Source organism: Phoxinus phoxinus, assembly GCF_949152265.1.
Source record: "Phoxinus phoxinus genome assembly, chromosome: 10".
Classification (NCBI taxonomy): Eukaryota; Metazoa; Chordata; class Actinopteri; order Cypriniformes; family Leuciscidae; genus Phoxinus; species Phoxinus phoxinus.
In genome coordinates, this window is record NC_136885.1 from 6,753,051 (window position 1) to 6,780,037 (window position 26,987).

General features: G+C 38.3%; 2 protein-coding genes across 14 annotated transcripts in view; both read right to left on the reverse strand.

Annotated features, from left to right (window-relative positions):
- Positions 1–23,593, reverse strand: part of celf3b (cugbp, Elav-like family member 3b) — a 50,470-nt gene extending 26,877 nt beyond the window's left edge. For 7 of the 13 annotated variants that reach the window (XM_079624949.1, XM_079624941.1, XM_079624940.1 and 4 more), the window contains exons 1-3: positions 23,267–23,591; positions 22,007–22,324; positions 16,580–16,662 (exon numbers count right to left, since the gene is read on the reverse strand). In XM_079624949.1, the coding sequence (XP_079481075.1) occupies positions 16,580–16,662; positions 22,007–22,151 (228 nt within the window). In that variant the 5' untranslated portion in view covers positions 22,152–22,324; positions 23,267–23,591. Of the gene's footprint in view, positions 1–16,579; positions 16,663–17,964; positions 18,018–22,006; positions 22,325–23,266 lie in introns of those variants that run through there. The other 6 variants (XM_079624947.1, XM_079624948.1, XM_079624942.1 and 3 more) reach the window with 6 other exon arrangements.
- A 3,235-nt stretch (positions 23,594–26,828) lies between these two features.
- adamtsl4 (ADAMTS-like 4) overlaps positions 26,829–26,987 on the reverse strand; it is a 78,263-nt gene continuing 78,104 nt past the window's right edge. The window contains exon 17 of the mRNA XM_079624953.1: positions 26,829–26,987. This exon is cut by the window's right edge and continues 3,343 nt beyond it. The gene's annotated coding sequence lies outside the window, so the exon portion shown is untranslated.

Here is a 26,987-nt window from a genome sequence, read left to right on the forward strand (position 1 = left end):
TGTGTGCATAACTCAGATATATGTTGTTGTTTTTTGCATGCATTGGTAACAGTCCATTGATGCTCTCCATGTGATTTGTCCTGTTCATTTACTGGCGAATGGCAAGTGTTGAGATCATAATGAATCATTCATAATTGATGTAAAATGTAACTCATACACCAACATATATAATTGATAATGAATATAAGAAAAATAACTATTTAAATAAAACACACTCCTTAAATATGATGGGAAACGTGACCGTTCGCAAATGTTGTTTAAACCGTGGAAAGGCGTCAGTACACTCCGCTTCTCAGGTTCAAATCCTCCCATGTTAATCTACTAACTCTCCTGACTGCTTTGTCGGACAAAATGGCGGATGGCGAAGTATGATTGGTCAGATCACCTGTCAATCAAACACCCTGCGAAGGGTCAATTGCACAGTTTCTCCACTTTTTAAAACTGCATGCATTGTTTTATGAATATAATATATATTTTGACCTTAAATTATAATTTGTTTTTTTATTTACTGTCCTCATAAACCTAATTTAACTTTTTGAATATAATGTACGGCAATGTAACTTACAGTTAACTGGTTTGAAAAGTAGTATTAGACATACTTTTTTTGTTGCTGAAATTACAAACCTTTTTAACAGTGTAGGAGTGAAAGAAAGAGAGACAGACACGCTCTAGTTTCCTGGAGAGTCTCGAAGCTCATTTGTAAAATGTCACGAGCACAGTGATGTGCTTAGTCATGGAGAGAGATAGTGATACGGAGAATACAAGAATAGGGGAGAGGACTGTGCAACTGTGAAGGACAAATTTCAGATAGACAACACAATGAAGACATGAATGAGAAATGAGAGAGAGAGAGAGAGAGAGAGAGAGAAAGAGAGAGAGAGAGAAGCTCACTATGAGGAGTGAGAGAAAAATACATAGGCCTCCAGGACCATGATCGAGAAATACTGATCTACAACATTCACTAAAGATACAAAAAAAAAAAATCTTAAAAAAGGTTAGTTTGCTATTACAACCTTTTAGTTGCCAGCCCAAGGTCCACTTGCACCACTATTACAATATATACACTGTTGCATGAATCGCCACGTTACAACTTAGACGCTACTAAATATTAGTGCACTGCACCTCTAAACATACACAAACACCCATGCATGAACTAAACATTTACATTTGAAATAAATAGGCTAGATCATGTTTTGTCCAGCTGACTAGTAAATAATTTTATCCCTTTAAATCATATTTGATCACCAAAATGACTTATTTAAAGGAACACGCCGACTTTTTGGGACTTTAGCTTATCCACCGTAAAATAGCCCGACAGGTATAAAGAAATTTATGTCCGAGCCCGACCTGAGACCGACAGTTAAAATCCCATTTTTTCTCATACTAATGATGACACATGTACGTTTGTTTGTGTGGAAAGCTCGCCTTTAATAAGCAACTGTAGGAAGGCATTCGGAAATGTCAACAGGATGAGCGCATCAGCGCGCACAGAGCAACAAGCGCACTTAACACAGGCGCGCATACACGTGTTTCGTTGTCACGGCCATAGATATCCATATAAGGTTAGATGTCTTAAGGCGGAGTCTTGATTCTCGAACGGCGTCACCGGCGGCCATCTTGTCACAGGCAAGCTTTCTGGCGAGCTCGGTGGTATCTGAAGTAAGGTGAGTGATCAGCACGAACACAAATCCTCTTTTCTCGTTGAAATCTTGACGGATTTACAAACGGTTTCTTACAAACGTTATTAACGTGGCTATAACTCTGGATGCTTGAACATGTTGAAATATATAATATTCTAATTATTATATAATTATGCAGTGTCATAACTACATCTCTGATGTTTATAACAAACCAAACTGTTTGAAAATCGGTAGAAAATTTAGCAAGTTATGGTTATTTAAAAAGTACATGCACCATTAAAACACGTTACGAGTGAGCGAGCCCCCTGTGGCAAGATGGCCGCCGTGTGAGGATGTCGACCTCCATTAGCCAGCAGCGCGGACGAGACATCTAGCCTTTATTATGTTATCTATGGTCACGGCTACATAAACAAATTTCCGCACACAGGAAGACAGATGTTATGGTAATATTTTACATGTATTTTAATCACAAAAACTAACGTTTGCATCAAGTGAAAGCATCAGGCACATTGGCTACCAGTACCTACATAATAAGCTGTTTTAAATTTAAAATGTTCAATGCCTTATCGCACTGATGTGACCGAGCCTGACCAGGGTATCCATCCTCTAGTACAAATAACAGGGTCACATCATGAGACACAGCCATCTTCTAACCATATACATACTGGGAACTATATTCTCAGAAGGCGAAGCACTGCTTCTTCTGCGGAGTGATTTGCTCGCAGCGCCTGAGGAGCCCCGTGGTGAGGAGACGAGAGTTCGCTCAGAGTGTTGCGCTAATCACTCGCCCAAGTAGCAGTGCTTCGCCTTCTGAGAATATAGTTCCCAGTATGTATACGGTTTTAGACATTTCTCAATCGCAAAATCCTTCCCGGGCACTGAAACATTCGCTCCCATAAAAGTCCCACAATGCACCGTGGAAACCGAGGAGCATTGATGCTCACTTTGTTCCCTAAGTTCAGAAGCGCGAGACTTAAAGGAGAACTCCGGTCAATTTTAACATTGAGCTTAATTTTTAGTAAATTTGGAGTGCTGTCAATACAGAGAACAACGACAAAAATCGGTGTTGCCTACACTGTTATCCTATCTTTAAAATTTGCACCCTATTGACTTGAATGGGGCAAGTTTTAAACCTGCTTTTATCCTCTTAACATCTTTGATGTGTCATACAAGTGCCCAGCCATGTTAAGTGATTCCTTAAGAGTGAACACGAGTGAATCTGACTGCAGTAGATGTGAAAAAATATGAATAAAAATGATGTTATATCAGCCAGCGCAAATACCTGTATTTAGTTCCTGTTTTCGGTGAAAGTCCAAAGTAGTCGATTGTCGAGTTCACGCGCGTGATCATAGTAACTAAACCTATGCGCGTGAACTCGACAATCGACTACTTTGGACTTCGACCGAAAACAGGAACTAAATACAGGTATTTGCGCTGGCTGATATAACATAATTTCTATTCATATTTTTTCACATCTACTGCAGTCAGATTCACTCGTGTTCACTCTGAAGGAATCACTCAACATGGCTGGGCACTTGGAATGACACATCAAGGATGATAAGACTAAGAACTGGTTAAGTTTAAAACTTGCCCCATTCAAGTCAATAGGGTGTAAATTTTAAAAAGAGGATAACGGTGTAGGCAACACCGATTTTTGTCGTTGTTCTCTGTATTGACAACACTCCAAATTTACTAAAAATTGAGCTCAATGTTAAAATTGACCAGAGTTCTCCTTTAACTCACGCGAGCCAACTCATGCACATGATGCTACACGATAGATGTTTTAAAAAATACAAACCATTATTTTATTATATTTCAGCATAAACATAGGAGGGGTTTATCTTCGCTGTATGATTAAAATGTCCTTGAGAAGGAAAAAAAAAGGATGTACTGAAAAAAGCTTCTAAAACACTAGGTTAAATATTCCCTTGAGTCATATTCATGTAACAGACTTATTAAATGAAGCATATCTACACATACACGCATGCAGACCCTCAGGCACGGAAACTGTCAGCACCTCATCATAATCCTGCTAGATGAGGGTTTCATTTAAACACATCTGCAGGGTTTATATTAAGTCTCTCTCACTCACACATAAATAGATTTGTATGCAGTCTCTCACTCTCACATGCATACACACACCTCCTGTACAGTTTACAAAACACACACAGCAGGATGCACACTCGGTAGATCTCAACCCCTGCAGTAATTCTGAAAGGATTTTTCATGGATTATGGAGTATTAAATCCAAGGATTATTCAAACAAATTGCATTTTACCCTCCATCCCCAGCCAACATGAAGTCATCGGACCAAAGCATCTCACTGGGCGGAGTTTATGTGTGCCGCTGATTTGCTATTTCGTTTTTTTACATTGGACTACAATAAAAACTACACACACACACACACACGCACGCACACAGGCACGCACGCACACACACACACACACACACACACATGCATACATGCACACACACACACACACACACACACACACACACTCACTCACACACACACACGTGCACATGCATACACGCACACAGGCATGCACACACACACACACACACAACACACGCACATACGCACAGACACACTCACACACACACACGCGCGCACACACACACACGCACAGACACACACACACACACACACACACACACGCACAGACACACACACACACACACACACACACACACGCACGCACAGACACACACACACACACGCACGCACAGACACACACACACACACACACACACACACAGACACACGCACAGACACACACACACACGCACGCACAGACACACACACACACACACACACACAGGGCATTTGCAGCACATTTTTCTCCCAAACATTTCCATTCCATATTAGTCACTTGTTGCATCATTCATGTTACCTAGCAACCTGTCATCTCCTAGTCAACCGTATCTTAGCAATGATCTCCCCCTCCCGATGGTTTCTCTTTTCTCTCTTCTCTTGTGATTGTGTGTCGGTTTGGCCAAGTATCTGCCCGTCATGCTAATATTCCCATCATCTCTACAGTTTTACTGTTATATTATACAAGTGCAAATGCAAATGTGAGCAGCTACTTGCCGGTGAAAATCTTACTATCACAGTGCTAGGGTTTTGTGGGTGGTTGCCAGGGCGTTACTATATGTAGGTGGTTGCTAGGGTGTTCTAAGTTGTTGCTAGGAGGCTGCTTACTGGTTTAAGACAAAAGGGTCCACCTTCAAGTCTTTGCAGTGTTCTTATTGTTAACTTAACCTATTAAAAAATCAATATCGGTAATTGAAATAAAGCTGGAATAATATGAATACAAATATTTGATGGAATTTTTATTTTTTTTATTAAAACGTACAAAATTTTAAATAAAAAAATGTCACAGTTAAAAATGTTAAAGTTACAAAAAAATTATATTAAAAATGAATTAAAGCAAAATAGAAATAATAAATAAAACAATTAAAAAATAAATACACTACATAATTCCTAAAACTAAAACGGAAAATACATAATAGTATATAAATAATAACACTGTCTAGGCTATGTGACATTCTGGTCTTCAGATATCCTAGGCTACAACAGAAACTTAACAGCACAACTGTCCTCCACAGGCCTCATGATTTGATACTTTATGAGTGTCAGAAGCAGCACTAATGGTTTTCCTCGGATGGCATCACTGTAAAGGTGTGTATTTTCCTCGGATGGCATCACTGTAAAGGTGTGTATTTTCCTCGGATGGCATCACTGTAAAGGTGTGTATTAGAGTCGCTGCACTCCTAAAGGAGCGGCTGTTGTTCAGATCCTCGGGAACAAAAGCTGAGGGAGAAAGGGCGGCAGAAATCTGTTGTGTAGCTCCTCTGACTGAACTCTGCTCTGTGGGTCACGCCGGTTTAACCCTCAGATGCTTCAGTGTGTTGACAGCTGTATTTCTCTCATTACGGCGAAAATTCATTTCTGATCCCTCGTTCCCCATCCTCCCACAGCCCGGCCCTATTCATCTCTTCATTCTTCATCTCATCTCATCTCTCCTCACTGACCCACTCCCTTTATCCTTCAGATGATGACCAGACAACAGAGCAAACGAGATTATCGATTAGGAATTAAAAAACATCATAAACATCAATCTGACTGCAATTTAACATGGGATTTTCATGGAGGATTTCAAATGTATACTTACTTTCAGTAAATGTACTTCCGTTCAAAATGTCGGGTCTTTAACACGGCAGACAACTGTCAGGCATCCAGCGTGATACTCACGCAATTGACACTTTTCAATAATGAATTTTAATTAGGGATGCACTGATCCATCTCTTTAAGATCCATCTCTAAGAGATCCATCTCTTTCATTTATACAGTAAACAATATGCAATATTTTTTCACATTTTTATTTATATACGGCCAATACTGAGCTCATGTACTCGTACTCGTAAAAATGGTCTGGTCGAGCCGCGCGCATCCCTTTTTCACCGACGTCAGTGGAAAGTTAGTTCAGTTGTTCACTCAGCACGCACGTGTTATTTGGATTAAAAACTAAATTGTATATGTAAGTAAAACATGAACTGTTGCCTGTTTTATGTATAACGAGTGGTTCCCTACATTACAGGACGTTTGCAGGTCAAGGTTTCATGAACGCGCGCGCGATACTGCATTGAATTGTCTTTCACGTCTTGCGGTTGTACTCATAGACATCATATAGATAGACGCCCTATCGACCGCTACTGCCTATTAGCGCGGTCGAGCCGTGGGGCCGCCATCTTAAACCAGTCACCCGCTCCAACTCAGTGTAATCTGTATGGCCGGTGCAATGAGCTGTCAGCGCATTTAATTAAGCATAACTCACTGAAGACCGAACTGATTTTCATGCGGGGTTTTTTTCTGCAAATGTCATTCATGTAGCTATGATAGGACACATGGTTCGGCATATTTTAATATTCATAGTAGGCTTAACAGTAATATAATATTCTGATATAAGATATAAAGTGACCAGACGTCCAAAATCATAATATGTGATGTAGGATATAAGGTATTTTATGAATCACACACTATAAATATGATAAAGAAGCAGAAACAGAGTTGCAGTAAAGTAAGATATTTTAATAAGTTGAAGAAACAATAATGATTTGTGACACACACACACAGACACTCTCTCTCTCTCTCTCTCTCTCTCTCTCTCTCTCTCTCTCTCTCTCACACACACACACACACTCGATTATCGCCGACGCCGTCATGTGTGGGTTAGGGTTAGCCTAGGTCACTTAACGTTAACGTTATTACATTGCTTCCTGATATCACGTGCGCAAACACAAATAACCTATATTATATATGTTTATACTATAGGGCCGTTAAATGCTTGTATCTGATAACAGAGAAGCTCTTGTAATTATTACTTTACCCAACCTCTCCATGCCGAGTGATGCAGTAAACATAGCCTAGCTAACGTTAGCTGGCTACGATTTCTGTACAGTAATATCAAAGATCCTTGCTCCTTCTCAATTATCTGGTAATATTCTATTCACAAAATACAACCAATAGTACGGTAATGTTAAAATTTACTTGTTAAAAGTAATCCCGGGCCCTATTTGCGCTGGTCTGCCGATTAGAACAGGAAAATGCTCCACAGTGCTCTGGAATCTGACTGCTGCTAAGCAACGAAACTAGGAGTACGACCGGTTTAAGATGGCGGCCGTATTTCTCGGTGCCCAGCGGCCAATAGGGCATCTAGTCTCTATATAATATCTATGGTTGTACTGACGAATTAACACAAAATTATGTGAAAACGCCCGTCTTGGCGAGTATCCCAGTAAACAAAGTCTGTTATATCTCAAGTGAACGTAGCCAGTATAGGGTCCGTGCGTTCGTCTTAAAGGGGCAGCAGTTTAATAAACCTGCTGCTAATCAAACAAAGGACAAATAAATTACTCACTGCTCTTGACTAAATAGGCTACATTTTTAAACTTTACAAAAAGATCCATCTCTTTAATTTATACAGTAAACAATATGCAATGTTTTTTCACATTTGATTACTTTATTTAAATGTCTGTACCTGTTAGATCTACCCGAAAAAAAAAAAAAAAAAAACTATTTAATTTAGCCTTTCTTTGTTCTATTGTATTTACGTGTGTTATTTGTAATTTGATTATTTGTTCTTATTTTATTACTGACTGCTTACTTGTCTTTAATAATGTTTTAAATGCACACTAATTAGGCTGGTAGCTTTTGTTGTAGTATCAAAATTGGAATAAAGAATTGATATTTCACGTCTAAACATTTGTACCACTGACCCACTCCTCAGCACTGAGCCCTTCTGGAGCTGATCTAGTCTAAATATGTGCTGTGCTATTAAATTAAAGATAAAATATGATAGAGCAATATAATGAACAGTGGAAGTAGCAGAAGCTCATACATGCATTTTAGCAGGCTTAATTAAGCATGAAAATAACTAAAAGAAATATAAATTTGATGAACAAAATAAGCCAACTAATATGATTTATATACTTTAGGTTTATCTTCTAATACATTTAAAAATGAGAAATGCATTGAAAATAGGTATCGGTTTTCGGTATCAGTATCGGACTCGTTCCGGGAAAAGTGGTATCGGTGCATCCCTAATTTTAATAGTAAAATGTAGTAAATAAACACGAATTAACAATAGGTTTGTTGAAAGATACAGAACAACTTAAACGAAATGTATATGCCTCATACATAATATCGATCAATCAGTGTTTTTCAACCGTGGAACGAAGTCAATAATCGCTGGAGAACAATATGGCACATAACGTTACATTTACCTCAGAAAAGCCATTTGATGACCATAGCATGTCAGTCGGCTCGTAAAATGAGTTATAGAGAGGTGTAGGCTATTCTGATAAATATGTACCCTATATTACAATATATATAATAACGTTATGATATTAACCGCATTATATTTAAGTTGAGTGGTTATTTTCAACCTTTAATAATAATACCAGCTGACAGGGCTCTCTGTACAGTATGTTTACAGCAGGTGAGAGATTTTCTTCTAGAGAAACATTAACATCTACTGTATACATTTATCCAAATGAATCGATATTGAATCAAGATTGGAATCAAATCACGCAAAATGAATTGAATTTAAATCGTGAAATTTGTGTCAAGCAATAATGAAAACAGTAGCCTACCAGTCATTGTACCATGTAAACATTGTAACATTTTGTCACTAAACTTAATACAATTATGTTGTTTTACCAAATTGACAATCACAATACACTTATTTTGATCCAAAGATTTTTTTTTTTTTTTTTAAATGTCCGTGCTTAGTCGAATGTGGTAGTTCACTATTAGCTAATCAATAACTACTCTTTTTTCATATCTCCCAGAGGACTTCTAAGAACTAATAATAGGCCTACAGGTTCATAATTAACATGAATAATGCATAATGTATCATTAATTCTAAAGTAAATATCGTGATAACCCAGTAGTAATGACTTAAGTATTACCAGATCCTTCAGAAGGAATTACTGATTATTTGGATCAGTATTCTAAATATGAATAACTCTATAGTAATTACTGAAGTCATTGTAAGATTTTGAGCTTTTTGTAAGTTTTGGATAGTAATTCCTTCCGATGGATTTGGTAACACTTGAGTTATAGTGGGTTACCATGATCTTAATTTTAGAACAAATATACATAATATGCATGATTCTCATTAATTATGAACCTGTATATAGTAGTTCTTAGTAGTTCTCCAGGAGGTATGAAAAAAATTGTTTTGATTTGCTAATAGTGAACAGTATCTTCAAGGATATCTCATTTTTATGTGCATTTAAATGTTTAAAACATTGTAGGATATAATAAATGAATGAGTGCAAACTTTATTCATTAATTGAAGCACGATAGCAAGTAAAATAGCCTTGTTGCTGCCTCTGTGTGTCTCTGAATCATGCGCCATTTTTACAATAATTTTTTTTTCTGTGTGTCTGATTGAAAATTTATTTTTTGTATAATTTTTTACTTCATCGGAATGGTACGGAGCTTGGAAAAAGTTTTTGGCACTTGCTATGTAAACACACACACACACACACACACAAAAAATCACAGACATGATTCAAAAAGGTTAAATTTTTCTGAAAAAAATAGTCACCTTGTGGTAAACAATGAGTGCATTGGTAATGAATGGGAGATGAAATTTATCTAGTGAAAATTTTTGGTACTGCGGCCAAACAAAATCTTACTGAAAGCTCATTTTTGGAGATATCAAGCTCAAATTTGGAACACAACTTGTTTAGATTTACGACTTTGATTTACTTTAGTTTTAGTGTAAAAAATTATTTTGAAAAAAAAAATTTCATATAAAAATTTAAAATAGTATTTTTGTACATTTTTCATAACAATAAACATAAAATTCTATAACTTTTTTTAAGTTAACTTTTTTCCAACTTATTTCACTTCAGCAATAATTTGCCAAGTGTCATCTTTAAAAAGAGAACAAACTGAAGGCTGCGCTCTAAAGTATTCAAGATTTACGACAGTTTAAGTTGGAAATTTAATTGTCAGGTCTATGCTCAAAAAGTGAATAAATGGATTATAACTACAGCATAAATATAATGTAGTACCATAAAATCCCCTAAAAATACAAAAATATTAAATAAAAAACATTATCAAACTAAAATATAATACATTCATTTCATTGAAATACATTTTTTTTTGGTAAATTTTGACTGCCACGCGAAGAGCACAAAACCTTCTACAATATTACCTTCTCGTTTCAACCAATAAATAGCTCAGCGGTTACGTGCAGTGTAGCCAAGGTCTTACAAAGCTGTCTTGACTTATGGTAGCAAGAATATAGGTAGTACATCTGAACAGCGACGGATTTCGGGTTCGGTCGGGTAGGCTACGGGTCGGGTTTGGGCTTCAGTTTAAAGCCTGTGCAGACCTCTAATCAGGGAGCATGATTAGTCCTAAATATGTTCAACTTTTCTCACGTTTTTTTAAAGAATTAACAACACAAATTTAACAGACTAAACTGACAGCTAGTTATCTGCCTTTTTATACCAAGCTCTAGATTGTATAACAGTACTTTACTAGATAACTATATCATTGCTCAATCAGAATTCACAACACAACCCATCCCAAACTCAGCTGCATGACTCCTTTTGACCTCTAGAAATCCTCTTGGCTTTGCTCTGGACTCTACATTAGATGCCAGCAGCTGCTGCCTTTGAATTCATGTCACTGTTTCTGTGTACTGTTACAGCACAGCCTCTGCCCCACCCCCTCGCTACCCACAATCCATTACAGTCCATTATCAGACTGTATATGTCCCCGCACAGTCACTGCGAGCAGTGATATGAGTCTCCTCATCTCTCCACTCGAAGAGAAACCGCCTTAGTCACTTCAGGAAGAAAGTGTCTGCCAAGAATATAACTCATTTGAGGATTTAATAGTGCATACAAGTTGTTTTCTATAAGCAGTGAGTGTGTGTGTGGTTCGGGTATGTCCTACATTATAGGACAAAAATGTCCACACAATGATGGGAATATTCAAAATCCTTGTCCTTGTAGGGACATATTTGGTCCACATGAGGAAAACAGCTTATAAATCATGTTAAATCATGTTTTTTTTTTCTTAAATGTAAAACGTTTTCTGTGGTGGGTTTATAGGTTTAGGGGTAGGGGAAAATGTACAGTATGAAAATCATTATGTCTATGGAAATCCAATGTGTGTGTGTGTGTGTGTGTGTGTGTGTGTGTGTGTGTGTGTGTGTGTGTGTGTGTGTGTGTGTGTGTGTGTGTGTGTGTGTGTGTGTGTGTGTGTTTAATGGCCACTAATTACATTTAGTCTAATGTGTTTGTGATTTATGTCCTTACCACTACACACACACCCAAAGTCTAATTAGCAAGTGATATATGCCTTCATAAAAACATAAACATGCTACAGCACACAAGCACACACACACACACACACACACACACACACACACACACACACACACACACACACACACACACACACACACACACACACACACACACACACACACACACACACACACACACACACACACACACACACACACACACACACACACACACACACACACGTTTGTGTCAATACACCAGCGAGGACATTGCATAGACTTCCATTGATTTTAAAATTAAATTAATGATATCTTCTATGGCCTAACCCAACTGTTAGTTGCAAAAAAACATGTGCAAAAACCCGTATAAAGACTAAGCCTTATAACCCTCAGTAAAATGTCCTCACCAGTCGGTTGTCATAATATTTTATATAAATTAGGACATTTGGCCCTCACAAGTATAGCCAATCCTGTACACATGTTGGGGTTTCATGTTTTATAGGGACTTTCATTGACATAATGACTTTTAAACTGTACAAACTGTATATTCTTCCCCAAACCCTAACCCTACCCATAAATCTTCCCATCACAGAAAACGCCTTAGGGTTACACGTAACACCAATTCCCATTGAAGGAAACAAGACCCTGTGTCATGGTGTTGATGCTGTGGGAACGCATCCAGACGCGACCGGTGTCTGAAGCACATGTAGAACACGCCGATCTTGATTGGCTGACGGCAATTGTATGAGGTCACATGGACCACCTGTGCGTATTAAAGGGCACCTGCATTAACGTTATGCGCAGGCATGCCCAAGGCATGGCAACGCTACACAGCATCTCGTTCCCTTCTTAGGCAACCGGGGTTACATACGTAAGCCTAAGACGTTCCCGTTCGAGGGAACTCTACACTGCTATGGGAACATAATACTAACAGCTTCCTGCTACAACTAGGCTGTGAACTGTGTGCAATCATAGTGAGTTAGGTATAACAACTCTACGGCGAAGCCCAGAATTAGACACGGGTAGACCAAGTCCAGAGAGGAGGACAGGAGCCTGCCTATAGCCCAGGAGCAGAGCTGTCTAAGGCAATCCACCAACATAGTCACAGCTATGTCCCAGTAATATGCCTATTCATAGACTAAACAGCAGAGGAATCCGGAGTACAAGCTCCTTTACGGAATAAAGATACCCCAAACCTTTTTTAATGAGATATACTGTTAGTGTACCAGCAATGCATGTCTTTTTTATTACTCTCAGCGCCACTACATTATAAAGAGCATGCTGAAGCTGACATATATTTCCGACTGTCATGCACAGCTTACAGAGGCAACTGCTTAATGCATTCAGTCAACCACAAATAAAGGGTTTGCATCATCTCACAATGACCACTCCTTCTGAAAAGTGGTTGTTTCACAGCAGAAGGAGGGAGAGCAACCAAAAATGAAGGGGTCGCATCATCTCACCACAACTACTCCTTCAGTAAGCTGCTGCCTTAGCAGTTTACTGCTAACACTTCAAGAATATGGAGGGAGAGCAACTGAAAGTGAGGGGGTCGCATCAACTCACCGCGACCAACCTCGCTAAACTGTCTCTCAGCAGAGTAAAAAGTGAAGGGGTTCTCCTCGAGAAGCAAGCACACACAAATCCGCTTTACTCTCTGAGCTGCAGAGGGCAACAGAGCTGTATAAGCGTCCATGGTGTGCAGAGCCACCACCACATCTGCCTTGCCATGAGCCGGGAGGCCCATGTGCAATCCCTCGATTGAAGCCGCCACACTGCCTCATCAGCACAGGGCCTGAACCATGAGGTGCAGACATTTCACTCTCATCTCTCAAGAAAAGAGACAGGCGAGAGTGGAGCTCCTTCATCACAGTGAGTGGATTTAGCTGCCTTAAGAGCCGAACGCACTAGCTCCATTCCCATAGGCAAGGAGGGAGCCTTCAAAGAGGATGCAGTGCCAGGGGAGAGGTATCTCACAAGCAACTCTTCAACCCGGTGCAAATCTAATTCCTCAGGACTAGACACGCCACATAATATGCTCTGAGCCAGGTTGAAAGTGGCCACAGAGCAGGCTTCCTAAGCCAACATGAGAGCTATGGGTTTAATAAATCTCCATTTTGTGCAAAGCAAGCTTCCAAAACAAAAAGTGAGACTTGCCCAAAAGATGTTTGGCTATCAGGAGAATTCCAAAAAAGAGAGTACTCTTCTCAGACTCCTCCCCCAGCTCCTCCTGCAATCCACCGTATCGATCCCATATTGTTGCCTCGGCAGCCACGAGACTCGAACTGCGAAGTGCAGATGCTTGACTCTCATCTCTCAAGAGAGTCAAGCATAAGTGTAGCTTCCCACAGTGAGCGTGAGAGCCGAACTCATTCGGTGAAAACAGTTGATTCTCATCGCTCTACAGGGGTAGGCAAATTCGGTCCAGCAAGTTCGGTTCAGTCTGGATTAGTCCGGTCCAAGCGGCTCTAAATAACTGAACTTACCTACCCCTGCTCTAAGAGAATAAAGCAAAAAACAGAACTTCCTGCTGCAAATGCATCGCTATGAGTGCATCCAACTTCCTCAAGAGTCAAACGTGCTCCTTGCAGATGCTAGACTCTAACCTTTGAGAGAGAATCAAGTAAGAACAAAATATACAGAACAACAGATATAGAATGAATAAATTAAATGTGTTTACATTGAACAAAAGGAAGTTAAAACAAAACAATAATACTAGAATAACTTAAGTTGTTAAAAGTAGAGTCCGTTTTAACCACACCATTAAACAGTCCATAAGAAACCATGCACCCTAGTATTGCCAGTCCCAATGTGTAATACCGGTGTATATGCAATCCAACTGTAGTGATAATCCAATAAAGAGTTATGTGGTTTGCACACATAACTCTCTTTAAAAGTAGTCTTTAAAAGTAACTCTTCAATCCAGCTGTTTGGTGATCACCATTTGGTTGTTGGGTTAGCGAACCCGTTTGTTTGACATGCTGCCTCCTTTATGCTGTCAACATCCTATCATTTATATACCCAAGATCATTTAAAGACATACACACACATAAAAAAAAGATAAGAGGAAAAGGGAAGACAACATGTACACCAATTAAAACTCCAATATATATATAAAAGCACTATAATATATTGAGCAAGTAAAACATATGTCCTGTGTGATAGTCACAACCGGTCAGGCCTGGATACGTTCCCATTGCGTCAACACCATGACATTTTCAAAAAACAAAATGTATTATCATTTACAAGCAGTTTTAAATCAAATGTTTAAAAGTTAGTTAAATAGTAAATGTATACCTATACATAAGTGTATTATCACTATAATTATATTTGTACAGTAAAGTCCATACCACAGCTATAATGATAACGGCACTGAGCAATGATATCAGAACAATTTTTCAAGCTGATGAATGATAAAAAACATTGACAGCCAATCAGAATCCATTCAACTTTAAAGAGATCGAACATTGTGGCAGAGCATGCTTATAATAAACATAACGTTATCGTTTGTTGGTGTGGGCGCTAATATAGTTATCGCTATAGTTATCTTTATAGGTATAATAATAGGCCTAGTTATCATCTGTTGGTGTGGATGGTATAATAGTTGTCATTATAGCTATAATTACAATTATCATTATAGTTATTGGTATAGTCATTGTTATAGTAATTGTCCATTGGTGTGGACATTCATTTAGTCATCGTCATAGTATTGTTATAGTTATTATACGTTGATGTGGATGCTGTAGTCATCTTTATAGATATTGTTCTTTGTGTGAATTGGCTTTTATTCTTAAAACATACACACAGAGCATGTAATGTACCAGTGATGTATATACACCCAGAGAGATTGTTATCATCAGCACTGCTGACCAAAGTGAACTACTAAACACACTGCAAATGTCCTGTCCCCTCCAGAAGCATTACAAAGTGAACTGCTCATAATAACATTTCCCAGAGGAGAGCGAGGCGACGACACACACAAACACAAACACACACTCCTCTCTAATATGATGCTTCAACATTTGCACAGAAGATAAGAGGGGAATGAAGAGATAGAGACAAAGGGACAGGAAAAAGCAAGGATGAAAGGAAAAGATGCAAGTTGTATAACGTCTGTCTTTGGCTGCCCTCAGTTATTGCCCATTGTCTTTTTTTTCTCTCCTGAAATTAAACCAGTGTTTGTGCTTCAGTGATGCACAGAAAGGGCCATCTGTCACCCCCAGCCATCAATATCGCAGAGATAGCCTATATTCCAATATAAATCTGATAAACTATAGGACCAATATCACATATATTATTTAATATCACATATATTTTGAGTTGGGGCACATAATAGGACAGAGATGAAGACAAAAACATGCAAATTCAAAAGGAAAACAAAAACAAAAAAAAGAATAGGGGGCCAGGGACAGTGTTTGAGAAATGACTAACAGTAACAACAGGGGGAAGAGACCAAAGAAAAAGAAGAAAGTGTGTAACTATCCATACAAAGACTGTCAGAGGGAAGGACTGACAGTAGAAGGGGGCGGAGAGTGGGATAGAGAGAAGATTGTTGGAGTGATCTTCAACGAAAGGTCAGCTTGGTGTCACGCTGGTAATAGGATTAATTACTGCATTTGCACCCCACCAACCCTCCATCCTATTGTGATTACTCTCCAATCCCGTTCTGTGACAAACAGCCACCCTCAGGCTCTGCTCATGTTTACATTTTAATGCTATATTTCTGAGAGTCTGCAGCTTGAAAAGGTGTGGGGAATAATCCAAATAATCTCCATGGCTACATACAGCTCGTCATAATCCAGATGGCACACACACACTCTCTCTGAGATGAGACGAGTCTTGCTGTGTGTCCAGGACACACACACACACACACACACACACACACACACACACACACACACACACACACACACACACACACACAAACACACACACACACACACACACACACACACACACACACACATACTCAGAGATGGCAGAACATGAAAGGGGATAAAACACTGCAAGACCCCGGTCATGCCCTCTACACACACACACACACCCACACCCACACACACACAGACACACACACACACACACACACATAGATAAAAGACTTACCCCTGGCAGGGTTTTCTGTTCATGGAGAGCACTTTGTGCTTTAACGGCTGACTCCCGTGCACAATACGTCAGAAAGGCACATCCTAAAACAGAAAGACAGACTGTTACTATTTATTGACAGTTTATATTTGCAATGTTTTATTTATAAATAAACATAATTTTCATTCATGCAAAATTATTATTGTTGTTGTTATCAATCATATTAATATATTATTAATTATATTAATTTATTATAAGCAATGACCTTCATTTTAAATTGAAATTCAGTTTCGAATCAACTTTTTATTTCATTCTGTACTTTTTATAGAATCATAAATATTCAGCATCATTACACATGAGGAGTGACAGAAATGTAATTTCACACTCATTACATTTTCCCAGTGAGCCTTCTGGGATAGCTTACCGCACACACACACACACACACACACACACACACACACACACACACACACACACACACACACACACACACAGCTACAAAGAAAGCAGGCAGCAGCATATGCCTCCATTTCTCTGATTGAAAACTTGACATATAGAGTAGAGTAGTAGAGTATAAGCAAGCGTGAGCAGCGCAACAAACACCTGTATAAAATTGTGTCTGATGAACCCTACATTACACAGTATCCTAAATCTTTTTGCACCCCACTTAATTGCAACAGAGCCCAAACTATTACTAACCTAAATTCAATTGCTATTTATTTTTAGATATAATAATCAAAACTCAAATAACAAACTGTAAACTGCACAGTTATTGTATTATTATATAACTTCTAAATGTATTTGTAAATGTAATTGTAAAATTATGTTTTTACTCCAATTCGTTGTTGAAATATAATCATTTTCATGACAGATATTTTAAACATACTAAATAATCCAGACATCACTAACAGGTTAAGTAAAATAGGCTATAAAGAATAAGTAGGCTAATATATTATATATTAGGATAATATATTTATATTTTACTTAACCTGTTAGTGATGTCTGGATTATTTAGTATGTTTAAAATATCTGTCATGATATAGTGCTTAGCGAAAGAGAATGACTGAATGACTTGCCTGAGGTAAATGTGACATTGTTTACAAGCTGTTGATGTCTTTCCACCGTTAAACACTGATTGAGTGATTACACGAGATATAATACGTTTCAGTAGTTAGTGTATCTTTCAACATATCTTCAGATGTTCATGTTTATTGAGACGATCGCGTTCATTCGCGCTCCGCGCTAGCAGCTGCTGCTTTAGACAGTAACGTTACAGTGTATATAAGGCGCCACATTGATCTATCACATTGATGACGCCGCATTAAAGGTACAATATGTAAGATTTTTTTAAATAAAATATCCAAAAATCACTTGCAGGGTGTGATATATTTCCAGCAGTTGTGTACAATATCCCAAAAGTTCCCAAAGATTTTAAATAATGGCTCATCCCTCCCTGGTCGCCTCTCAATGACATAATATCCGAGTTATCCCTGGTTTCCGTTTGCACAACCATAGTAACCATGGCGACAGACTTGGGCAACTGTGTTTACGCCTCACGCTCACGCTGTTGTTGCTTCGTTCAAACATTATGGATCATGGCCAGAAGACTTTAAACGAGGAATAAAAAAACATTTAAAGGAGAAATAAAACGAGGCTCAATATCAGCGTGGCGTTTTCGCAGCCCGGTCTCACCCCAAAACGTCATATACTGACGGGTCTTGACCATACGTCAACATACGACGAAAAGGGTTCCCCTATAACGTCAATATGAGACGCAGACATAAGCGCACCAGCAACGCCTCCTAGCGGTACCCTAACACATACCTAAACCCAACCATACCCGAATCGTCACACATGGACATTAAAGGGTACCCTTTTCGTCGTATGTTGCCGTATGGTCAAGACCCGTCAGTATGTGACGTTTTGGGGTGAGACTGTGTTAGTTTTCGAGATGCCGAGAGCTCCACGTTTGTGATTAACTTTGACTTGACAGAGAGACGCCACTCTTGTATATACCTAACATTACTTTATTAGACAGGTGAGCAAATGTACATAAAACTAATCAATGTTATATAGTTCAACATGATGAAATGTTAGAATGTGATCTGTATGTTATTCTATTGTTGATCTAGCTTACTGCTAGTCTCATAAGCCAACCAACTAACACATAGAATAACATTATAACTTTCAACACACTCAAATGCAGTTTAGTGGGATAGTGTAGAGCAAGTGAGACAGTGCTGTGTTGCCTCACAAGTTTAATTCGTCAAATAAACTGTCCTGTGTGAGTAGTAATTCATGCACTTGCGGGTAGTTCGGAAGAATGAAATGTCCTCATTCCTTTATATACGCGGGACTAACGTTAGCGTGTCGCGCTGATATCTGTCTCTTATTAGCTCGTCATCAACCTACGCCTTTGTTATTGTAAGAGGTTAGCGACCCCAGTGGCGAAATAAATGACACATTGTTAATGCGTTAAACCGGCATTGTTTGAATTTCGTGACATAATTTGAAAAATGACACTGTTTCTTTTCAAAAGTAACAAAATTATTGGTGGTTAATGGTAGCTACAACGCTGTATTCGTCTCACATAAGACACAAAAATTCATGGGACGAATACATGTACTATTACACCCCTACTTAGGCTACTATTTAATCAAATGTCAAGTATAGGAAATGTAATTTTGTAACATCTTTACCTTGTTATGTTACAAAACTACATTTTCCTATACTTGACATTTGAGGTCAACCTCAACTATGCTTTAGGGCTGGGCGGGGCAGCAGGGTTTTTTCACGTTTTTTTGGTTCGGTGTGAATATCATTACAACCCTGATACTGTATATAATAAATACCATGCTGATGGGTTGACCCAACATGACCGCCTCTCTCTGCTTCAATCCCTCCCACACATGCTCTGAGAGATCAGAGGTTAAATCTCAGCTGAACATTGTGTTTATTACTGAATTTATAGTTATAGATAGTCATAGATGCCTCAATAGCGGCTGTTTGGGCTGATACGTAAGCTGCCCGTGACTTTAAATTGTCCATTAAACACAAAAGTAGAATTTTTAAAGAACACCTCAGCTCAGCTTCCATATAATGAAATTGAATGGGGACTGTGTTTAAGCTCCAAAATGCTAAACAAGAAACAGGGGCCGTATTCATAAAACATCTCAAGGCTACAAGTAGTATCGGTTTAGGAGAAACTCTTAAAAATCATGGGCGTGTCAGTCACTCATTTTAAGACTCCTAAATTGTTCCTCTAAGAGTATTTCACAAAGCATTATAGCGCCAAAACCAGCTAAATGTGTGAAACGCTAGGAGTCAAGAGGGCTCCTAAGTCACTAAGACCAAATCACAAACAATCCTAATGGCTGTTGCTGGCAATCCGGCCAAAAGACACAGTACACCAGTGAGCCAATAGCGATAGAGTGCTGAACCTTTTCTTCATAAATGCATAAAATATTTTAATTTATAGATTTTTATCTAAAATTATCAAAAATTAATCTTTAAGAAATTAATAAATAATGTCAGATTATGTGTGGTAGTTGTTTTCAAGAGTTAACAAAAATGATTGAATAGATTAAATATATATATATATATATATATATATATATATATATATATATATATATATATTTAATCTATTCAATCATTTTTGTTAACTTCACTTCATATATATATATAATAGGAGAGTTTGGCATGCTGTCCAAGAGAACCCAGAGTTCTCCCCTGTATCCCCAGCCGAGAGCGAGGAACGGGGTGGCGGAGGGATGCATAAAACTGACGAGGTAACCATGCGAGTCGGCTCTCGGCTGTGTATACCTCCTCTCGAGCTGATTAGATAGACCTCCTCTCGAACTCTGTTTATAAAACATCATTTGTCGCTCAAATTCTGCAATCTCTTGAGATGCAGACGTGTAAGTGGCTGACAATTAGCTGAACATATACTAGTAGCCTACATTTTAAAACCCTTATTTGAATATGGCAACATATTTTTTTTCAAAATCTTAATTTGAATATGGTAACAAGATACCTCGTTCTACAATAATTATATCACTGACAGAGACTCCTCCTCCATCAGCCAATCACTGTGTGCATAGTTAGTAAGCGTGTTGACATCATCCATAGCAACAGGGTCTCTTATCTTAAGACTTCTCTCTAATAGTTGGTCTCAGAGGCTGTGAATAGGTTTTAAGAGAAACATCTTTTACTGCTATTGAGGAGAACTCTTAGTGGTAAGATAAAATGTTTTGTAAATACGGCCTCAGTAGTCCATTTGACTTGTGCGCTATATTTCATGTTAAGTCATATGATGTGTGAAGAACAGACTTAAATCTATATGACATTTCTCTTCACTGGATCATAAAAGAAGATACTGTATGTTGAGAGTTTTTTTTTTTTTTTTGGTCAGTGGAAGTCAATGGTCACCAAAACTGTTTGGTTACCAATATTCCTCAGAATATATTATTTTATGTTTCACAGAAGAAAGAAAGTCATAGGTTTGGAATGATGAAATGAGGAAAGAAAGTAATTATTAAAAAAATACCAAATGTAATTTTGCGACCAAATATCATTAACATCAAACGTGTGAGCTACAGCAGAAGCAAAGAATTTCAATGAACTACTTAAATCATCATATGACTTCAGGACTTGGACTATAGTGCGTGAGTTATGAATGATTATCACTTTTCGTCCTACTGCTGCTTTACTGGCACTAATTAGAAAATAAATCACCTTTTGTGTTCCAAGGAGAATCATAAATAATGCAGGTTTGAGGGTGAGTAACTGATGACAGATTTTTCATGTTTGCGTGAACTATCCCTTTAAGGTATTTCTTTGTTTATCACCTCAGCGGCTTAAACCACTGAGAAATCCACATGATTAAATCCCGGTCAAGCCCCCAAACATGGGTTCATTCAACCCTGGAAGACCCGAGTGTAAGCAAACACCCAGAACGGAGTTAAACAGCAGAGTGGAAACCTAATATTCAACCGCAAGGCACAGAAAACAGGTTCATAAAGATGACAACAGAGAGATGGTGAGAGAGCTTTCCTGGTACTGTCCCTTTTTATAGTAATACAGAACTCATGCTGTGCTGTGCACTGTCACGCTTGAAGCTCCTGCAGGCGCGTGCTGCTCCTGTCCCCAAACCATCACACCAGCCCATGACAAAAACACTCAATCAATCACTGATATACAGACATTGTACAAGAAAATGCCCTGTTTGTTGCCCTCTCATGCCCCCCTGTTTGCAGGTGATGATTTTATTACAAACACTTCAGAAGCTCGAGTCAAACGAGCATGCACATGAACACTACTGTAAAGAGAGGGTTAAATAACACTGTTTATTTAAATACACACAACACGTGTGAGTCGTGACTGGGAACGTTCAGCCCCCGTCCCCTCCACAGCGCTGAAGCCCGAAACGCGTGCCCGTCTCCTTACCTTTGTGCATGCCCGTGTACTTGTCCTTGATCACAGTCAGCTCGTAGATCTTGCCGAACTGCTCAAAGATGGGCTTCAGGTCCTTCTCCTCCAGATTGCGTGGGATTTGCCCGATGAAGAGTTTGATGGCGTCGGGCTCCTTCATTGGGTCGATGATGCGGAGAAAGTCAGAGGCACTGCCTGGGTCAGGATGCGAGATGAACGTGCAGAGAGTGAGCGACAGAGAGAGAGAGAGAGAGAGAGAGAGAGAGAGAGAGAGAGAGAGAGAGAGAGAGAGAGAGAGAGAGAGAGAGAGAGAGATGGAGGTGTGGATGGTGCCTGTGGAGGCGGGGTGTGATCAAAACACAATGAATGGATGAATGGATCCTCACTTTAAGCATCACTTTAGCTTCATTATGTTACAGAGTAATACTTTCAAATATGGTGTTATGTAAATGCATTCGGTATTATGAGAGTACAAAAACAATAGTTTTTACCAAAATATTCATCAATGCTTATTTATAAATACGCTGTTGTTCTCTGTTTTTGGATAGGCTAAAAATGAACATTAACCAAGAATAATAAATACTGTAGGGTTTATTGTTAGATCATGTTTACCATTGTTTACGCTTGCTTTACCATTTACCAACTAATTGTTAACATAAGCCAACCTTATTGTAAAGAGTTACCAATACTGATTGTAAAAAGTAAGTGGTAAATACCCCACAAATATGATCGTTTAAAATGGCCTCATTGGTGTGACCTAATGTAGCCAGGTTGATTCAGTCATTTTAAATAATAGGCTATATTTTATAATGGCAATTTTAGGTTACCATGGCAGCGCATCTTAATTCATTACTAGCTGTTGTTTATTATTAGCCTGCTTTATGTATCGCTAAAATAGAGGCATTGAAATTGAAAGTCAATCGAGTATTTCATAAATAAATTAACAAAAAATAACAAATCGTGCGATGGAATAGCTAGTTCTAAATGCTGAACAATAACGAGAGCTCTCGCTGGTCAATACAGTGATTATACAGAAACAATTATGGAATCTTAACGTATTTAATAAAACATCCCCAGAATGATGGCAGATCATCTGCTCTTTAATTTCCACAGACAGCACCAGATATAGTGTGCACGAGCGCATCCTTTGTTTAGGCAGCGGGGGCTGTGAAGCTCTTTGTCCGTCACCGTTAACCGGTAACAGTCCGTGTTTACACAAGAGGAAACACACACATACACACACACACACACTGATAAAAACTAAAAACAGCTCACCTAAAATGGTTTATTATCAAAACCTCTGTAAATCCCCGTGCTTGTCGTTCAGTATCTCCAGAGGTCCGCGCGTGACTGTTGCTCACGCTCGCTGTCACTCACACACTATTTCATTTGTAGCCTAAATCACAGTTTCGGTCAGTATCTCTGCTATTAATGTGCTATTATTAATATATATTGTGTAAGCTATAAAATAACGCAATTGAAAGATTCATCCAAAGCACGTCTGTTGTTCCCCGTGTCTCATCTGCGCGGTTTACTATGTGTGTTTGTTCTCGTTTCCACATCTCTAATTAAGATGTGACGTCACGCGCCGGTGTCTCCCTCTCACGAGCTGTTGACAAGCTCGTGATGAAGCAGGCAGGGGATCGTCTGCAACTTACACTCCTGTTAGCAAAAACAAACAAATCAGAGGATACCATTTCAGTCAATATCATTTGAAAAGATATCGTTTAAGATAATGACTCACATTAAACAGCCGTTCCTTCTCAATTAAACAGCAATTTTAGTGTGCTTGACAAAACTGCAATTTTATTTCCCCCACCTCTTGCCTGGAGTGGGGCAGGGATGATGTATTTTTGTAGGCTAAATCTCGGAAACGAGTTAGCATTTTAGCACATTTAGTAGCCTTCACTATGAATGACTTGTAGTTTTTAGGGTTACTGAAACATTGTCTGAAAATTAGGCTATGTACATAGCAGGCTATGTTAAAAGAAGCTATAGGCCTACAGATCTCCAAGTCTGCATGAAACAGAAGTATTTTTCTTCCTTATTGTGACGTACCCTATTCGAGTGAAATGGCTTCTTGAACAAGAAAAAAATAATTTAATTTTGTCCATCGGGAATTGATTGTATGGTTGTGGTTTGCTATTGGTTGATCTGATGTGAGTGACAGGTTTCCCCGCCCTCATGCCAGTAAACACGTCATCAGAGAGAAGTTATTTTGATTAAAGATTACGAGGGCACGTGGATTTAAAAAATAATAATAATGATGTGCACGGATAAATAATAGCCTAATAAACACTGCAATAATCCTTACAAATAAATAAGAATCATCCATTTTGATTTCATGGTGATTTCCCACTATTAGGGAAAAGCCAAGCACCAGAAATCTTGCACTCTGGTTTTGGTGTAAACATTAGCTTCTGTTTTTGATGAGATCATGCTATTGGTTGACAGTCCCTGAACCTCCTATTGTTCTAGCCTTGAGCTCTGACCGTGGTGCTGAAGGCGTCGTGCGCGCGCTTTACAACTGCTGTCATTCCTGGAACGTCACGCGCCATTAATAATGTATAAAGCACATCATATTGGAATTTAATGTAATGTAAGAAGAAGGGGTTATAAAACAGTGCGGACTATCTGAACGAGCAGCGTTTGAAACCCTTGGAAAAAACAAACAAAAAAAAGCTTTACAATTCAAGCCTTCAGCACCACGGCTAGCTCATGATATGCTGAATAACGTAATGAAATCGCATATCAATATTTGTAGAGAAAAAAACACAAAATGCTTCTTGTACAAAGACAATTTATTATTGTTCCAGACAAAAGCATTCGGATAAAAAAAAAAATGGTGGCCTTAGAAGTCAATATTTGTGTTAATTCTATTCATATCACTTGCCATAAGCCTCTCGCTACAGTCGTCATTTTTTAAGGGTTGTTAACACACATTCTGTATTCGGTCTGGAATACATGTAGGCTATGTCCTCTGCATCAGATCTCACAGTTTAACTAAAGTGTTTTTGTGTTCCAATGTGTTTTAAATTGTTGTTAAATTGTTGTTATATATAGGCTACTGTATACACATGTATTTACATCCCTTCCTCATCAATCCATACAAATTGCATAGAGAAATTTTTTCAAAATGCACAAACAAGACACTTCTGTCATTTTGTTTGTTGCTAAATTACTTCTAGTTTTTTATTACTTATGTCCAATTTAAAATTGCACCTTTTACTTTCACTCAAGTATAATTTTTGCTAGAGACTTGGTCTTTTAATAGAGTAAAATCTTTACTCAGTATCAATACTGCAAGTCGCTCCAGAAGGCCTTTATTACCCCGCCGTAGCCATATGGATTACTTTTATGATAGATGGATGTGCTTTTTATGGGCTTCAAAAACTCATTTACTATTCACTCCCATTTTAAAGCTTGGAAGAAAAGGATTTTAAAAAATATATTCAGATTGTGTTCAGCCGAAAGAAGAAAGTGTTCTTCTCAGTAAATAATGGGATCATTTTCATTTTTGGGTGAACTATCCCTTTAAGGTGGATGAATTGTTTGTTCTTAATATTATTCATAAACAAACAATGTATTATCAATTTGTTTTCCACGTTGCTTTTGCTGCAGAAACAGGACATTTTAACCCTTGAGTCTCGCTTGGAGCCCCGTGACCTAAATGTGGCTGGTGGGATGAGACAGGTTTCAGAGTGATTTACTGTGAAAAGGTCACCATCTGCCTCCAGTGCCCCCCGATCCAGATCCCCGACCCCTCCTCTTCACACATGCTGTATGGCCATAAAGCCTACATTCTCTCAGACAGGACTGTGGTCTTGGGAAAGATCTACCTTGATAATACTTGATACTAAGTTGTTGTTGCTCACACGTATGAGCAGAGAGTGGCATCACTACACTGCACCCTTCTGGTGAGACTGGATCATTGCTGTCGAGTATAAAGTCCCCATGGTCAATCATTTTATCGCTTAAAACCCATCTTTGATCACCAAAATTATTATTATTTTTTTTTTAAATCCTTGAAAAAACATTACTTCATTCCTTAACATAGCTTGAAAGTAACTCTACACCCTTGCCTTATTTAGTATACGTGGTTCTATGAATATGCAAATGAGCCCCGCCTCCACTCACTCACACCAGCTCAGAGATCCACTGGTTGACGATCACTCGTTGATCTGATTGGTTACAAGGTAGTTTGTGACGTCAGAAACACCAGTGATTTCAAACCGTGTTTTTGAGACGGTCTTTGGTTCACTGCAGTTTGAAGGAGAAAATACTCCGCAATGGTGTTGACTTATGAATTTACACATGGTTTGTCTTAAAGTACATATTAAAAACACCACACAGACATATAAACAACATTAAAAACTCAGGGGGACTTTAATTGGGATCTATGTTTCCATGAAGAACCTGCATATAATCTTTCCATTCCTTATATATTTCTTTAAAATGTTCTTCATAACTTAATTTTACTCATAAAAAAAATATCATAAGAATCATTTTGGTTCCCAATGAACCATTCAGTAAACAGTTCTTAAAAGACGTGACTGTAGAAATAACTCTATAAGTAAAAACGTTCAATAACAACATTGATTTACATTATATCATCATGTACTCTACATGAACGTTTTATTCATATTTCTTTTCACATACAAGTGACCACAAAAGGTATTTGATGTGATTGTCACTGCATTAGACACAAAATATCAAACCACGTCATCGGCGAAGAAATTATGCTTGACTTTTTCCTCCTGCATGTAATTAAAATATTTATATGAACATTTATGTATATGAGATCAGCATGGTTTCAGCACTAATGAGAAAACAGTAGTACGGTTTTAGGTTTGTTTAATATGAATAATAATTCTGATAAAATCTGCACACACTGTTTATTCCATATCAAAGCAACATAAATGTATAACAATGACAAGTTGATCTTGAATTTCCAAAGACAGTAAGTGATCCATTTAAGAAAAAAAATAAATTATAC